The sequence below is a fragment of the Phalaenopsis equestris genome, unplaced genomic scaffold (assembly GCF_001263595.1).
Source record: "Phalaenopsis equestris unplaced genomic scaffold, ASM126359v1 Scaffold001281, whole genome shotgun sequence".
In the NCBI taxonomy this organism is placed as follows: Eukaryota; Viridiplantae; Streptophyta; class Magnoliopsida; order Asparagales; family Orchidaceae; genus Phalaenopsis; species Phalaenopsis equestris.
Window position 1 is genome coordinate 68,283 of NW_018165720.1, and position 17,024 is coordinate 85,306.

General features: G+C 34.3%; 1 protein-coding gene across 4 annotated transcripts; it reads left to right on the forward strand.

Moving 5' to 3' along the window:
- The first annotated feature begins 2,946 nt into the window (after nucleotides 1–2,946).
- On the forward strand, nucleotides 2,947–13,153 carry LOC110033769 (chromatin assembly factor 1 subunit FAS1). Of its 4 annotated transcripts, XM_020737858.1 has the most exons (14): nucleotides 2,947–3,255; nucleotides 3,348–3,637; nucleotides 3,918–4,697; nucleotides 4,782–4,881; nucleotides 7,653–7,800; nucleotides 7,901–8,024; nucleotides 8,673–9,034; nucleotides 9,624–9,926; nucleotides 10,277–10,355; nucleotides 10,447–10,587; nucleotides 11,037–11,444; nucleotides 11,775–11,912; nucleotides 12,365–12,410; nucleotides 12,753–13,153. In XM_020737858.1, the coding sequence occupies exons 3-14, from the start codon at nucleotides 4,164–4,166 to the stop codon at nucleotides 12,905–12,907; spliced, it is 2,538 nt and encodes an 845-aa protein (XP_020593517.1). In that variant the 5' UTR covers nucleotides 2,947–3,255; nucleotides 3,348–3,637; nucleotides 3,918–4,163; the 3' UTR covers nucleotides 12,908–13,153. The 4 variants fall into 4 exon arrangements, with proteins under 4 accessions (XP_020593517.1, XP_020593516.1, XP_020593515.1 ...); XM_020737857.1 differs by having other exon boundaries at nucleotides 2,947–3,637; nucleotides 3,922–4,697; XM_020737856.1 differs by lacking the exon at nucleotides 3,348–3,637.
- The last annotated feature ends 3,871 nt before the right edge of the window (nucleotides 13,154–17,024 follow it).

The following is a 17,024-nucleotide window of genomic DNA, read 5'->3' on the forward strand; positions in this document are numbered from 1 at the left end:
GGTAACCTACGGTTGTTGCTAACGAGACTTCCTACGGTTTAAATGAAAGTATGGAACTTATTAAGTTGAGTTTAGTAAATTCATTTGGACTAAGTGAATCTAATAGAAAATAGTGGTACCAGAATGAGGGAATCATAGGATCCTAATCAACTTTAACATGCCCCATAACATTTAAAGAACTTCAACCATAGCGTCATCTGATTTGATATCATAACTTGACACCCTACAAAATTTAAACTCGTCACGGCAAGGAGCTTGGAGCTAGCATTGTGGGTAGCACGGCCATCTTCAAACTGCAAAACCTGTCTTTCCCAGCTAAACCAATTTACTTCCTTAGAACTAAAACAACAATCCATAGTATTTTGAGGTTGTTTGCTTATACATCATAAAACCTCACCTTATCTTTAGGCTTTTGTACAACTTTGTTATAGAATCTAAGCCCTAGCTCGTCTTAGGATTCTGAGGTCGTCGTTCGTCACGATTTAAACCCTCACATCTTCCAGGCTATTTGTGTGATCATTTCACACAAATATAGGCCCTAAACTAATAAAATTTTTATGATGAAATAGCTAAATATTTATCCTCAAAACTGAAGCCAAATAATAGGATAGACTGGGAAGTCATCGAGGTTCTCCTCCGGATCTATGACATCCCCCAGTTCTTCCTCCTTTGGATTCTACAATAAATGTTCCAAATTTGAGCCAATACTATTTCATGCTTCTTTGTTCAATCTTGTTGAAAAATCATATTCTTTTGAACTCCTTGAAGATAATATTTCCTGATTTTTATCGAGAGTTTGCTAAAGTGACTTCAGTTATTGAAGATGTAATTAACTATAGGGGCTTGCCCTTATAGGAAGTTTGTCCGAACTCAACTTAAAATAAATCCTATTTAATTCTTCATATTAAATAGGGGAAATTGTCGGCAAATAAAATGGTTTCGCAGACCAAACAGACGTCATACATTTCTTAGTTTATTTGATCGAGCCTCATCCTCAAGTCTTGTGTTTGACTTTTGGGACAGATACATGGTTTGAGGTATAGTGCTCTGTCATTTAAACTATGAAAAATATGGTGTCAGTTTGATTTCATATTTTTCTAAACTATATATATATATATATATATATATAAATTAAATGTCCTTCCGAAGCGGGCGACGGGATTTCGATTTTGGCGATCGACAGCTTCTAACGGGCAACTCCACACCCAAAATAGTGCCGACACCTCTGTCCAGTCTCTTTGTGCCGACCGTCTGACTTTTCTCTATGGCCTCTTTGCTATTACTGGCCGACCCTCTTCCTACGCTTTTTTCTTTACCACGGGTCGACCACTCTTTTATTTCTTCTTCTCCCCTGCGTGCTTGAGAGGGTGAAATTTTTCAATAAAAAATTCGAAGGCCTTCATCATGGCCGCATCATTTATCGCCCTAATAAATGATTTCTTGCTACTCAACATAAGTATAACAACCGACTTAAGAGTAGGAAATTGAGAAAAAATATTGGAGAAGTGCAAACTCCGCTCTATTTATAGAAACTGTGAGTGTGAAAATCCAGGAAGTTTTATTATTAAAAATACTTATTACATAATAAATAAATCAATTTTTACATTTAATTCTCTTATTATTATCAAATCAATTACTTTCAAAAAGTAAGATAAAAGAGAAACTTAATACATACATAAGAATATGTTGCAAAAATAATGAGGAAATCCAATAGGTCTCGCTTATGAACACCAAAGAACGGTGTATCGGGATAATTAAAAAATGGGAACACCAAGCATTATGGAAGCACTGACAAAGGAAGAAATAAAAGGAGCCCAATCCGAGCGATAGTTGTCCAGGACCAGTTCCTCAGCTGATTTTGAAACTCATAAAATGACCAAAGGGCCTCCACAAGACACCTTTCTGATCCATTGAGAATTCCAAGTGGACTTGCCCGACAGGTTATGATGGCACACCCTCTGTCTGACAACCCAAGTTGACTCTAACAATAGGAGGCCTCTACTCGAGATTCCCTGAAAAGGCCCGACTGTTGATGAGGTTATTGGGTTGTCATATGCTCTTCTTCAAGCAGTTACTAATTTGAAACAAAGCTAATATCAATTGCGAATATGAAAGGGTGTCAGAGTTGGTTACAATTATGAAAAATGTGTAATAATACTTATAATTTCCCTATCAAAACAGGGAGAAATATGTAATTTTAGACTATATATCTCTAAAACCTATTAGTAGGGGTCATTTATAGAGTAAATGACTAAATAATTGACTCCATCATATGCTCTTTTTCTTTCTCTATAGTCTATTCAACGCTCTGTACCTTTGGTGTGATCTACATGATATATTTGGATTCCAACTATATATAAAAATAGTGTTGCCAATTAACGATAAAAAAATTTGAAATATTTAATGAGCATTATCAATTAAAATTTCACAAATTTATACTCTAAAAAGCTTAACATTAAAAAAAGTTTTAAAAAAATTATAAAAATAATTAAGTAGGGCATGAGAGGAAAAATTTTCTGTCCTGACTCCAAACGTAGATCTACGTGCGAATTCCAATAATATGTTGTCACGTGTGTTACATCACAGAGACTATTTTAGGATTATTAAATTGTAACCGCGGATGTTTTTTGGGGTTATTGAAGAGAAACTCTTATATTCTACTTTATTAATCTTGAAATAACCAAAAAATAACTCCAAAATAATCTCTGCGGTTTCACTCCAATAATCCTGAAATAATCTCCGCGGTATTATTTTGGGTCATAAAATAACTCTGAAATAATCTTAAAATAATCTCCGACGAAAATTAATTCGAGATTATTACAGAGTCGGTAATATTTTTTTAGATGAACAGAATATACTATTTGGAACAGGTCCACGGCCCATATTAAGAATTTTTCACTACACAATTTTTCACGAGAATTGACACTTCCGAAGCGGTGCGCAGCCCATCCGTCACATATTTCTGGCCGGGAAAGTGGAGCCAAAGCATCTCTAATTGGCGGGAAGAAACATTTCGCGCAAAAATGCTACTGGCGCCGCATTGCTTTTCCTTGTAATCGGACGGCTGACACTCAAATGCACTATCCTCAGCGACTTTTCGCTCTCACCAGCCGTCAGATCGAACTTTGCTGATATTTTCGTCCTACCGTCGCCTTTTTCCAAGCTCTGTTAATGAAAAGAGAGGATCCCTAATCCAGGGCTCAAGCTTAGTGAAGGGCTTCCGATTGTTTCGCGGATCAGAAATCTTCTTGCAAGGTAAGATCCTTGTTCTACATTTCTTTGTTTGCTTCCTTTTAGCTTGATTTGAGGAGAAGCCGACCGAAATGGGCTTACGACTTCTGAAACAGCCCCTAAAACCTCCCCATTCCTGTTCCCCTCTCTGCCCGAAACCCTCTCCGACATCCTCCTGCTCTCCCTGTTTTGCCGAAACTTCCCACCCCTGCTCAAAGCCCTTGCTTATGCCACTCTCCCCACTGGTTTCGCCCAAAATCACCGCCTTCGTGAAGTAATCTTCGCGATACAGTCGTCATTAGAGCTAGCTGGGAAGGAAACAACGGGATCGAGGCTTACAGAGACCATCGAAACTCCCTTCTTTGTCATCCTTCCTCTCCGCTCCTACCAGAAGCCATTGAGGGAAGTAAGCCTGCTAACTGCCTTTCTTCCTCTTCGCTCGTTCCGGATTTACTAAAATCCGCCGATTCACAGGATTTCGTAAATCCCGGATTTTTCGCGAATCGGCGTCATTTTGGGATTTACGGGAGCTCAGGATTTACGGATGCATTTTTTTGCCGTTTGGTAGGATTTAGCTTAAATGCGTAAATCCTGCTTAGAACCGGCTACCAAACAGTTCCTAAAGATTGCATATTTTAATCGAATTTATTATCTGATTTTGTTGTCTGAAATTATTTTCGATCAAGGTAGTTGGCTTCTTCACTGAGGCAGGCTAAGATTTTGAAGCAGCGGGTTCCAGAGGGTGTGTCTCACTTTCTGAGATTTTGAAGCAGCTGGTTCCAGAAGGACAACTTTTTCGACACCTATTTGCAACGACGGAGATATTTTTTGCTGGGCACCGAAAATCAACTCAGAGGCGCTTTTATTTGGAGTTGTGGCGAGGAATTTCGTAAGGATCAGTCATTGGATACCGCTGTATCTCTCCCATTAAGATGTTTCAAATGGCAGATCAATCTGTGGGTAATGATGCAGAGGGCGGAGCGGAAATGCCTCAACTGGGTGGTAATATGGATAGTTTTCCAGCTGGAGAACCTACCACCCTCAACTTAGACGCAAAAGGCACTTTGAATCAGAAAACTCAGAGGAAGAGGAAAAAGGCTTGCATGGAAAGCGGCGTCATTCACGAGAAAAATTTGGCTTTCATCAAAGAATGCCAACATGAGCTTGATGGACTGTTTGAATTCTACAAAGAGGTTTCTTCCTGCAAGCTTCAGCTCGATGAAGGGCATTTTACTTCTTTAAATTCAGCAGTTGCCTGCATGCTGGAGGAGAGCAGCCTTTCTTTTTCAGCATTGGTGGAGGAAATATATGGCAAAATGAAAGCAAAAGAGGGAAACCAAGGAGCCACCTTGGCCTCAATACGAAGTGCCGTGCTTTTTGTTGGACAGAGAGTGATGTATGGGGTAGTAAATGAGGATGTTGATGTGCTGGAAGATGTATCTGAGAAGTGCCTTTGGTGCTGGGAGGTAATGGATTTCAGAATGTAAACATTCGATATTATTTTTATTGAATTATGTATTAATGTTGAGCTCTAAATGTCTTATTTGCAGACCAGGGAAATGAAGCTTTTGCCCAGAAATCAACTTGGATTTTTCCGTGATCGTCGTCTTTGTCGGAAAAAGATTCATGATAGGATTTCTGCACTTTCAAGTGAGAATTTTTGTCCATCGTGTCTTTTTCTTTTTGTCATGCCAGTCTCTAAGGGCCTGTATGATAACATATTTAGAGCAGGAATTAACCTTGATTTAACCTAAATTTTGCCAGACAGTCATTTTGGACAAAGTAAAGTCGTGATTTGATAAATCCGTATTTCACGGATTTTGGCCTTAAATCCTTGATCTACTAAATCCCGTGAATTAGCTGATTCAGTAAATCCATGAAGAGCGAAGAGGAAGAGTGGTGCTAACTGACTTTCCTCCTCAATGGTTTCAGGTAGGATCTAAGTGAAAGAATGAGAAAGATGGAGTTTTGGGAGTCTTTGTACACCGCAATCCCGTCGTTGCCTTCCATCTAGCTCTAATTGCAATTCTATTGTGAGGATTCAGCGACGAAGGCAATGGTTTTGGAGTGAAACAGGGAGTGGGGGAGGGAAATAGGCGAAGGTTTTAGGAAGAGAGGGAAGATCATAAGAGCATAGTAGGCTAGAATTTTAAATTTATTTTTATTTATGTTAGTTTTATTAATTTGATTGATTAACAAATAATAGATAATTGATGTATTATCACATTAATTGTAATTTAATAAATTTTTACTTATTATTTATTTATTTATTATTTAATAAAAAATATATTTATTTTTTTAGTTTTTCAAATAAATTATAAATAATTATTTATTAATATAATTATTGCTACTTAATTATTATTTTATAAATATTAATTCACTATCTAATAAATAATTAGATTAGTAAAATTTTTATTAATTATTACTTAGTTTTTTGAATATATAATTATTAATTACCATAATTTGAAATAAAATTTTACATAATTAAATTTTTTATCATAATAATAAATAATCAAAGTTTAATTTTAATTTTTTATTCTAATGAACATAGTCTTCTAAATGCGGGCAGAAGTTGTCAAATAGTTTGAGATGATTTAATTCGATTTAATAAATCCTTTGCCAAATAGTTTTAAGGCTTTAACCACACCGGATTAGTTAAATTTGAGCTTACAGGACTTACTAAATCAACTTAAGTTAAAGCTGATCTCTTGTCATACAACCTCTAAAAGAATTACTTTAATCTTATCATTTTACTCGTCTGAGAATCATGTTCTATGCTCCTATCAATCATTATCCCTTAGAGATACGGTGAAAAAAGAAATCCATTCTCTCTTAGCTGGTCATCCCCTCTAGGAGCCATGAAGTGCTTCCTAAGGAACAGTTATAATGAGCATATGATTTGAGTTTTTTTTTCCTATAAAAATCACGTCCTTCTCAATTCCATTTGTTTTCTACTTTGAGCTATACTACTCTTATGATACCATTTCAGTAAGAATTAACATCTCCATGCAATTATTTACTTGAGAACCTGCAAATTGAAAATCACACATACCCAAAAGAAAAAAAAAAGGAAATTTACATGCGTAGTACACAGTTCCTATGTATTTATTTATCTCAAACCTAAACTTTTATATTTTACACACATAACACTGGTGCTTTAAACTTATGCATCAAAATGTGTATTTTACCTTTAAAAAGTGGTAATATTGTTATTTTTGATGTAATATTAAAAATTGGGGTGCTATGCTTGTAAATATGAAAGTTTAGATGTGAAATATGCAAATACATAAGAATTGTGTGCTACACATGTGAATACCCAAAAAAAACTTTCGTCTCGATTTTGATTGCTTCAATTGTTTGATCTCCTTTCTCTCCAAGCATATTATTTAGCTTTTTCTTAGTTGTCTTCCCTAGTGAGTCAACAAGTGCTAGCAGAAGGAACAATGCATAAATGATTTGCGGATTTTGCTACTTCATATTGAGCATATTTTGCTGAATCTATTTGCTTTCTACATTGAGCCACTTTTTTTTCGTAATATTAGGTTGTTAAGAAAAAAAAACTATCTTTGTATTTTTATTTGAAAAATTAAGAGAAGCATGTTTCTAGTTTACAAAACCGTCATTGCTAGTGATAGCCTTGGATGAGTTAAATTGAGGATTGAATTTAGATGAACAAAGAATCATAACACTTCCCTTAAATTCATAAAGGAGTTCAAATTTGATTTTTGATTAGTGTTACGGCGTTCTTTAAAGAAAATAAGTTACAAGCTAATTAACCTCACCACATAATTCAAAGCTAAATTGGTCTATAACAGTTTCTTACTGATGTCATATTTTGTAATATTTTTGTAGTTTCTTTTTGAGTGGTTTGTGGAAAATAAGCATCATCTCAAACATATCCTTTTTTTTCTTTTTTATTTGGGTCAATTTTCTTTGAAATGGTGTTAAACGTGTATTATTTTAGAGCACTTAAGCTCTCATCCTCCTCTAATAGGATAATAACAATTTTACTTGATCTGTTGAAAGATCACAGTACAAATTCTCGGGGCATTTAAATAAATATCACACAATCCTTATGTATTTACATATCTAACAACTAAACTTTCACATTTACATTTAAAACTCAAGTTATAACATCATATGAAAAATACCACCATTATTAATTTTTTAGAAGTGATTTATTTTTTCATGCACAGGTTTATGACGCCAAAGTGTTGTAAGTGTAAATATCGAATTGTAGGTTTTAAATATGTAAATACATAAGAATTGTTTGTTATGTATATAAATTTTCCCTAAATTTTAATTGCTTAAAATTTACATGTTGCTCTTTCTTCACGGTATTGTTTTTCATGTTTTGATTGCCGAAATTGGCGGTTTGACCGGCATTTTGTACTGATTTCTTTCTTTCCTACTTATTGCAGTTACAATTTCATCTTTGTCTGTTCATTCTGATGAAAGCCACCTAGGTGATTTGTCAAAGGAAGCTGCGAGGCGGCTTCGGAAAGCAATGAATTTGTCAAACATATGTTCGTTGGTTGAAAAACAGAAGCAAAAATGTACTGCTGAGATGTATGAAAGATTGATCCATTTTTCTTAATGCATTCATCTTATTGCATAAATCCCCTTCATTTATGATTAATTACTATTATTATACATTCTATAAATATAGGGCTGAGAAAGAAGCCCAGTTGAAAGAAAAAGAACTGATCAAGGAACTTGAGAGAAATGAACATGTTACTGAGATGGAAAGGAAAAGACTTGATCAAGACATCCAGAAGCAGCAACAACAAGCTGTAAGTGGAGAAATTATCTTCATTTTGCTTTTACTAATATGTATTTGCCTAGCTAGATGCTACCGAGTGTTTGTTCTTGGAGGCCTCTTTCTGCATAAGTTAATAACCCGTTAAATGGGTCTAATTAAATGAACATTTTAGGATGATATTGATATCTGAATGGGCATTTACATATATATTCCAGAAAAGTCTTATGTAATTACTTGTCTACCTTTAAACTTTATTTTTTACATTTATACCATCAAATCTGTCATATTACATATAAAGTATCGCCATTTTAACTTTAAAAAAAATGAATACACCTTTTCAAGAACAGTTAAGGTGGCATATGTAAAAATTGAAGTTCAGGTGTTAGATATGTAAAAGCATGGGAATTGAGTGGTCTGTATGTAAAGCTTTATATCTGAAAACATATATCTTGCTGCTTCTCTAAATAGAAGGATGTTAATAGAAATCTTTGTTCTGCAATTTTTTTGTCAAAAATGAAGTTTGTGAGCTTAAATTTGAATATGCAAGCTAATTGTATCTACTATATAACTTTTTCTAGTCTGTTTTCGTTTTAAAATATGTTTTTATCATTAATAGTTGTTTAACACTCAAAGCGTGCTTGTAGATTCTTCCAAAATTAAAATTCTCCATTCTTTGCAGGAAAAAGAGTTAAGGAGGCTCCAAAACGAAGCTGCAGCAGAGGAAAAACGTCTTGAGAAAGAGAGGGATGAACTTAAGAAACAGCTTAAAAAACAAGAAATGCAAACAAAAAAAGACCAACAACGACATGAGAAAGAAGCAGCTGAATTGAAAAAAAAACTTAAAATACAAAAGCAAGCAACAATTATGGAACGGTTTCTCAAGCGCACGAAGGTCAATGATTCGCTTGATTTAACGTCCTCACAGGAGGTGTTAATTTCGGAAGTGAACTGCGAAAGCGAGAGTATGGTTAACTCAACTTCATCGTCGATGGATAACATGCTATCATTGCATGAAAACCTTGCAATGGAGGAACTACTCAGGTTAGTATTATCAATATTCACACCTAATTTATTCGTTCTGATTAAAACAGTGCATTTATGTAGAAGCAACTTGTTTTTCTATTGGGCTGTTTATGCTCTTAGCATTATATGCTACAAATCAACACTTCTAACCATTTTTGCAAGCATGGGTATATTTTTATTGTTTGAAGAAACTCAGCTTACTATCTGGTGCTAAATTTCATTGGTGCTCTTTCGATTGTCATTCAAAGGTTCTTGATTTGGCTCAATTTTAATTGAGTAGAGTATTAAAATTGTCATTTGGTTATTTATATGGTTCATTTTAGTCCCAAAACCTATAAAAGTATCAAATCATCAGTTTATTTTATTTTAAATGACATGCTAATTAGACTTCTTCAAAGTCATGTGCACAAGTTATAGTCATATTTATATATTTTATTGCTTTTTTTAACTTTTTTTAGTTTCATAAACATCTATATTGTCTCCATGAAAATTCTTTGTTGTTCAGTCCTATATATTCTCTCCTATTCATAAACATCTATATTGTATTTTAGTAATTGACAAAAAAATTCATAATCTAGTACTCAAAATTTGGCCTTTTTTTTTGCAGAATGCATATTGTTAGATGGCACGAATGTTGCCGTTCAAACAGATCCAACCGATGGGGTGTACGGTCCAAGCCAAAGATTAACTTGTTTCAAGACTTGAAATTGTTAGGCCAAACTTCTGAAGCTGGATGTGCAAAAGAGACAGTGGTAGATAAACAGTTGGGCGAATGTGCTGAGGCTTCCACAAATAACCAGAAATGCCAGAATATTTTAGAAAATAGTCCTCCCAATTGTTTAGTTAAAAAGCTTTTGCAGTTTGACAAGAGTAACAGACCAGCATATTATGGTACTTGGAGTAGGAAAAGGTAACATCAAAGTTGATCTGACTCTACTTCTGATGAAAATTTAATATGATAAGGGGGAATTTACGTGCATAGCACACAATTCTTACGTACAAAAGTACCTCACATTTAAATTTTCATATTTATACACATAACACTCAAATCTTTAATATCACGTAAAAAATAGCGCTATTACCATTTTTAAAAGTGAAATACACCTTTTCATGTATAGATTTAAAGCAAAAAAAATGCTATTTATGTAAATATGAAAGTTTAGGCCTGAGATATGTAAATATATAAGGATTGTGTGTACCATTTGTAAATTTCACAATTTAATAACCATAAATACTGATTTTCTTCTCATGGTTCTATAGTATTATTGGTCCTCGAAATCCGTTTAGGATAGATCCTGACTTGGATTATGAAGTTGATAGCGATGAGGAATGGGAGGAGGTGATTCAGTTTTCTTCATGGTTTTGTTATCTCTGGCTGAAATACAGCTTTGCTAGTAATCATTTTCTGTATTCCTTTTATTTTGATGCAGGAAGAACCAGGGGAAAGCCTATCGGATTGCGAGAAAGACAAGGAGGATGAAGTGCTTGACGAAGAAAACATGAAGGAGGGCAGTGATGATGAAAGTGAAGATAGTTTCTTAGTGCCTGATGGATATCTTTCAGAAAATGAGGTATTTTTCATTTATCAAAACTCTCAGTTAACTCTTTTGCTAATCTTTCATTTGATTCTGTTTTTGAGTACTCGAAGTACTACAGAAGGTTTACATTTTTTTGAAATTAGTTGCTGTTAGTTGTAGATCACTAACACTTTTAAATTTTCACTTTTTTTTTTTTTTTTTTTGTAGGGGCCCATTTTAGTCCCAGAGTTTATAAAAAGTGTCAATTTAGTATTCAAAATCTTTTAAATTGCATTGAAATAGTCCATAATGAGGGCTATTTTAAAAGAATATGAGAACTAATTTTGCATTTATAAACTCTGAGTCTAAATGACTCCATGTAACTAGTTAGGAGACTATTTTTTCACTTTACTCATTTTTATTGTTTCTGAATCTTTGTATGGTATCCCCTTTTTTAATTATTAGAAGAAAACTAACTTATTTTCATTTTTTATTTGTAAAAGGGGGTTCAAGACAAACAATCAGATTCCATGGATGAAGAATCCAGAAGCTTAACATGCTCTCAGATGGAAACTGAAAATGAGAAATTCAGTGCATTTTTTCAACAACAAAAGTATCTTAACAACTTGACTGAACAGGCTCTTCGGAAGGGTCATCCACTAATTATTACAAATCTAAGGCATGAAAAAACAAAATCACTAAATGCTGATTCTTTAGATGGAACTGCTAGGTTGGAACAAATCTGCTTGCAGGTTTTGTGTATTAGGGTTTGCCCTGGAGCTTCAGCTATTGAGATACCAAGTAATAATCTTGCAAGTAAAGATGAAGAACAATTTTCACTAGCTAATAATATAAGCACTCCTCCAGCCACGACGGCTGTTTTTATACCAGATTCAGAATTGCCTGAATTTGTAAGTGCAGTAAAAACATGGGATATTTACATACATACCACCAAATTCTTATGTAGTTACATATCTAACACTCAAACTTTACTTTTCTACATTCATTCTATCCAAATCTTTCATATGACATACTTTTTAAAAGTGAAAGACACCTTTTCATGCATAGGTATGATAACATGTATGTAAAATTTGATTTGTAAATACATAGGAATTGAGTGTCATATATGGAAATTTTCCTAAAAAGAATTCTATTTAGTTTCTAACTTTGCTGGGCCATTACTTCGTACTTTGTTTTTTCTAACTGTTTTACTTGATTTGTATTTTCATTTTGTTACACAGGTTAAAGCAATTCAATTATCTCCACAGAGTATCAAAAAGGTTGTAGAATCATTGCAAATTAAGTTCTCAAGCATTTCTAAATCTCAAATAAAGAATAAAGTGAAAGAAATTTCAGATTATTCTGACCATCGCTGGCAGGTATTTTGTTGTTGTGCTGCTTTCAGTTGAGAAAGTTTCTAATTCTAATTTCAAACTAATGCCCCCCGTAAAGTCCTGCCAAGAAAATGCCAGCCTTGGAAAGGCTTATTTGATTTTTCAAGTAAAAAAAAGTTCTTAAAAAACTTGATTTTGAAAATGTTCCCGTGGTTAGAAGAGAAAATTTTTTCTCCAAGCTCATAGATTTGAGCGACATTTTGCAACTTATGGTTCACCTTCAAAAATGATAATTTCATTTTTACTTTATTGATCATGAAATTGAATAGAAATTTAATAACTTTGGTGGAGTTTGTAATTAATACTGATGACCAAATGATGATATATTTAGTAAAATCCTTTTTTCAAAGCATGATTTTCTATCTTCAAGCAAAACCTGAATGGCCCTCATAGTATCTTTAAGTGTCAATTTTTAGCTCATGCTGCCTTTTTTGTAGGTTAAGAAAGAGGTCTTGGATCGGCTTGGCTTACCCATCACCACTAGTAAGCCCATTCTCCTTCACCAACGCTTCAATATGAAGAACCCTATCCATCTGTCATCCCAACATCAATATATTTTACAGAAATTTGCGTACATACCACACAATTCTTATGTATTTACATATCAAGCCTAAACTTTTCATATTTATGATAAACTTGTGCATAAAAAGTTGTATTTTACTTTTAGAAGGTAGGTGAAAGTGGTAATTTTGATGTGATATTAAAGACTTGAATATTGTGCATGTAAATATGGAGGTTTGTATGTTATTGTAAATACATAAGAACTGTGGTGGTGTTATGAATGCAAATGACCTAAATTTTAATCTCGTTATTGTATTGCCACAGACAAAAGCAGCAAGGAGAAAGGCATTGCAAAGTTCTTCACCAAACGCTGCTTGCCTCCAAGGGAAGTGCCCTTTAAGTTTCCTGATCTCTCCCCTGAGCAGAAGAGCAGTAAGGAACTTATCAACGTTGACAAAGATCAGAGTACCACCGCATAATCAATTGCCAAGAAGCTCATTCTGTTCGAAATTGGTTCTTTTTATGATGGGATGGGTTTTTATAGGGTGCTAAATGTGAATAATATGCAACTTAGTAATATGGATGTGTGTAGCATATACTAAGTGTTTTGTATTGATATGTAATTTTTAGCAGAGTTGTTTCAATCTTTTCTTTACAATTTGCCGAACTGTTATTTGTTCATCGTTCTGCTCTACCAAGTAATCATAGTTTTTTTGTGGATCGCATTTATGTTCCAATTGAAATTTTCAAAAACTTAAAATATTAGTTTGATAAATTGGATGGTAAATGTGCTTAATAGATGGAATATGCTGTTTTTAGAATATGTGAATATTTTGCTTAGCTCATACATCCAGATGGTTAATACCCTGTGAACTAAAAAATCTGAAAGTTTACTTGCAACACAAATCTTATTTGCTTACATGTTTAATACCAATTTTTAAAAATTTTAATTCATTGCACATCGTTATAAACTATGCATGAAAAAGTGTGTTTCATTAATAATATAAGAAATCAGTTGGTCCATAATAAGTCAAAAAAAAAGAAAATTATTTTTGAATCAAGCAAAAATATAATGATAATTGTTGTGTTAGAGGATTTATAACAAAGATATAATTTACTGGCTGAATGTTGCATGAAAATCTAGCACTTGCATAGATAATAAGGACATGAGAGGTAGAACACTAAGATTTTATATGGAAAATTTCAAAGAGAACAAATAAAGAGCCTTAGCCCGATTTGAAATAACCTATTATGTAATTGTAAATGCATAGCTCATTTTCTCAGGATTTATAGTTGATTATCAGTAGATGTACAACAATAGTTCATTAATAATAGTCATAGCATGGTTGTAATGAATGTATTTCTTAGCGACAATGGCGATAGTTGGTTGTAACAACCTTAGTTGGTTGATGTGAAGGTAATAATCTATCATGATTAGTGTAGACAGTGGTTTAGTGCAAATTTATTATGGAGGCCATAGTTGAAAATCATGGTAATGGTTGATCATGTAGGATATTAGTGAAAGCTTCAGAAGCGTTAGTTGGCCGCAATAGTCGAAGTAGGAAGCCACAACAACGTCCATAGGTCACATAGATTAGAGTCGAGAGTTGCATAATTTTTAAGCTATGTTGGTCGTTGTTGATTGCATAATCTATAGTGGTGAGCTGCAATAACGTCTATTAGCCATAAAGGTCGGAGTTAGAAGTAGCATGAGGTGTGAGTCACGTAGGTTGTAGTTGGTCATATATGTCATCATGGTGAGCTATAATAACGTTTGTAGACCACATAGGCCGAAGTTGGGTGCAGCATGAGATATTAGCCACATAGGTTATAGTTAGTCACATGGATCATAGTAGTGAGGTACGATAATGTCTGCAAGACATATGTTGGAGTCAGGAGTTGCATAAGCCGTGAGCAACATAAGTTGTAAGTGATCACGTGGGTTAGTAAAGCATAGAGCTGGCGAGCCATAGTAGTGTTAATTGGCCACAAAGGTTGGAGTTAGGAGGAACAAAAGTTGTGAGTCGCGTAAGTTGTTGTTGGTCACATAGATTGTAGTGGTGAGCTATGATAATGTCCGTAGAACATAGAGGTCAGTGTTATGAACAATGTGAGATGTGAGTTATACAGGTCGTAGTTGGTCAAATAGGCCACAATGGTGATTTGCAGTAGCATTAAGTAGCCACAAAGACCATAGTTGGAAATTGCAGTAGCAATTAGCCTCATATAATGTAGGTCAGAAGCTGTAATAGTGTCAGTTGGCCACAAAGGCTGTAGTTTGCCATTGTCATGACAATTAGCCAAATAGATTGTCGTAGTGAAGAGCTATAATAGAGTCAGTTGACCATAAATGTCATAGTTGGACATTGCAATTGCAATTAGCCATATAGGTCGTAGTTGTTCACATAGGCTGTATTGTGGAGTTATAATAGTGATAGTTGGCCAAAAAGGCCGTAGTTGGAAATTGCATTAACAATTAGCTACATAAGTCACAGTTGTTCATGTAGACCGTAGTGGGAGCAATAATAATGTCAGTTGGAAAAAAATGACATAATTGGACATTGTAGTAACAATTAGCCATAAAGGTCTTAGTTGTTGGTGTAGGCCATAGTGGGGAGCTATAATAGCGTCAATTGGCCACAAAGATCATAGTTGGACATTGTAGTAACAATTAACCACAAACTGTAGATGTAGGTCAGAGTGGAGAGCTATAATAACATCAGTTTGCCACAAAAGATGTAGTTGTGAGTTGCAATAACATCTATAGGCCGTAGGGTCTAGAGTTGGGTGTAGCATGAGCTGTGAGTCATGTGGGTTATAGTTTGTCACCTAGGTCAATTAGCATCAATTTTAGTTTTCACAAGAGAAGAATGTCAATTTGAATGTTATGGGACCATATTTTGCTCAAATTCAGATCCTCGTGACTCAAGATATCCGTTTGAGCTCTTTGATACATGCTTAAGGAATGCTACTAGGGTTAGATAGAGCGCACTTGCGCCCAAGATGGCATTTTTACTGAAGCAAACTGAGAGCATGCTGCTCCCACAACAGGTTTTTGGGCGCACCCACACCAGGAAGTTGGCTCACCTACGATGAACTTGGTTCTCCTGCGCTGAAGGTCTAGCGCACTTGCGGGCGCAACCAGATATTTTTGCTAAATATTTAGAGTTCGGTCCTCCGTTATGACGAGTAATAGATGGCAGTTATGACTTTATCAACTCTAAGATTCTTATGAGATTATTAGAGAGATGCCTTCCTTTTAAGCTTGATTGGGCTTACTTTGCACGGTCTTTTAACATAGGTAGCATGGTGCATGAAGCTTGATTTTTTCCATAGCAAGGCATATTTTTATCACTTGATTATACTAATGTAGAAATATTGCATTACCTTTTTGCTTGTGGCTTAATGCTATAATACATTTTGCATGTAAAATCAAACTTTATGATGCTTGTTTTATGCTAATGATGTATGAAAAGCTATTTCTTTTCTTGCTTAATGTTAAACTCATCTTGTATGAATAAAAAACTTTTAGCTTAATGCTTGATTCATATACATGAAAGTCCTTTTTCGAAGTTTAATGTTTATATTTTAATACATAAGGTATTTGAAAATATCTTTTGATGTGGTGTTAGCATGTCTATATGCAACCCACATGTAAGAAAAAAATAATATTTCTTCGAATTAATGTCCAAGTTATTATACGTGAAAAGGCATTTTCAACTTAATGATCATATCTAAGTGTGTTTTATATTTTGAATTAGTATCCATTCATCATATGCATGAGCAAATGTTTTAGCTTGACGCTTAGTTTGTTATACATGAAAGTAATTATGTTTAATGTTATATAATGATGGATTTTGTATTAGTAAAAGTATGCTTTACCATGTCTGTTGCCATGCTTGCCTTATTGACATTTAACATCTTTTAGCAGTTCTAGCTGATCTCTCATGTAAATATTATGGTTAATATCTTACATAAAGATCCTAGAAGACCCTTTTACATGCTATACTGAGCACTTGCTTTACATTTGCATACTATGTGCCCATCATTTTATGGCATGTCTCATGTAACATTTGTTTTGTGGCCTTTACAATGGCTTATGTAAATGGTCTTAGCACTGACAAAACTATGTTTTATTGTGCTTTTGTCATGTTTTTCTTGTTGGCATATGACAAGTGTAGGGATCCTACTTGGTCCACTACTTTGAAGTCATAGTTAACCTCCTGATATCAAGGATCATTGTTGATTCTTTGTGCGGAGAGCCTAGTTGACCGGCCTGCATGTTTTATCAGACTTATGCATACTTGCACAACTATGGTTTGACTAGCCTCGATGAAATCTTTATGGTCGTGGTTTAATCATTCTTGGTCATTTGCATGAACATGATCTGATCCGCCTTAATGGTAAGCCGTCACTTAGATGAGTGACCCGACATTGGTCTTAAAGCATTAATAAGCATTGCTTGCGAGCATATTAACCCGACCTGTAATTACTTGTATTTTTAATCTCCAAAATATTTTAAAAAGGTTGACCCAAATTATATTCAGAGGCTAGTGTGAATAAATGAAATGATATGATAAATAAATAATAAAACTT

What these genes read in the sequence shown, in the direction of transcription:
- LOC110033769 (XM_020737857.1), top strand. Translation starts at nt 4,164, where the DNA reads ATGTTTCAAATGGCAGATCAATCTGTGGGTAATGATGCAGAGGGCGGA. An exon ending in AGTGCCTTTGGTGCTGGGAG is followed by an intron (nt 4,698 to 4,781) that starts GTAATGGATTTC and finishes TCTTATTTGCAG; the next exon opens with ACCAGGGAAATGAAGCTTTT. An exon ending in ATTCAGAATTGCCTGAATTT is followed by an intron (nt 11,445 to 11,774) that starts GTAAGTGCAGTA and finishes TTTGTTACACAG; the next exon opens with GTTAAAGCAATTCAATTATC.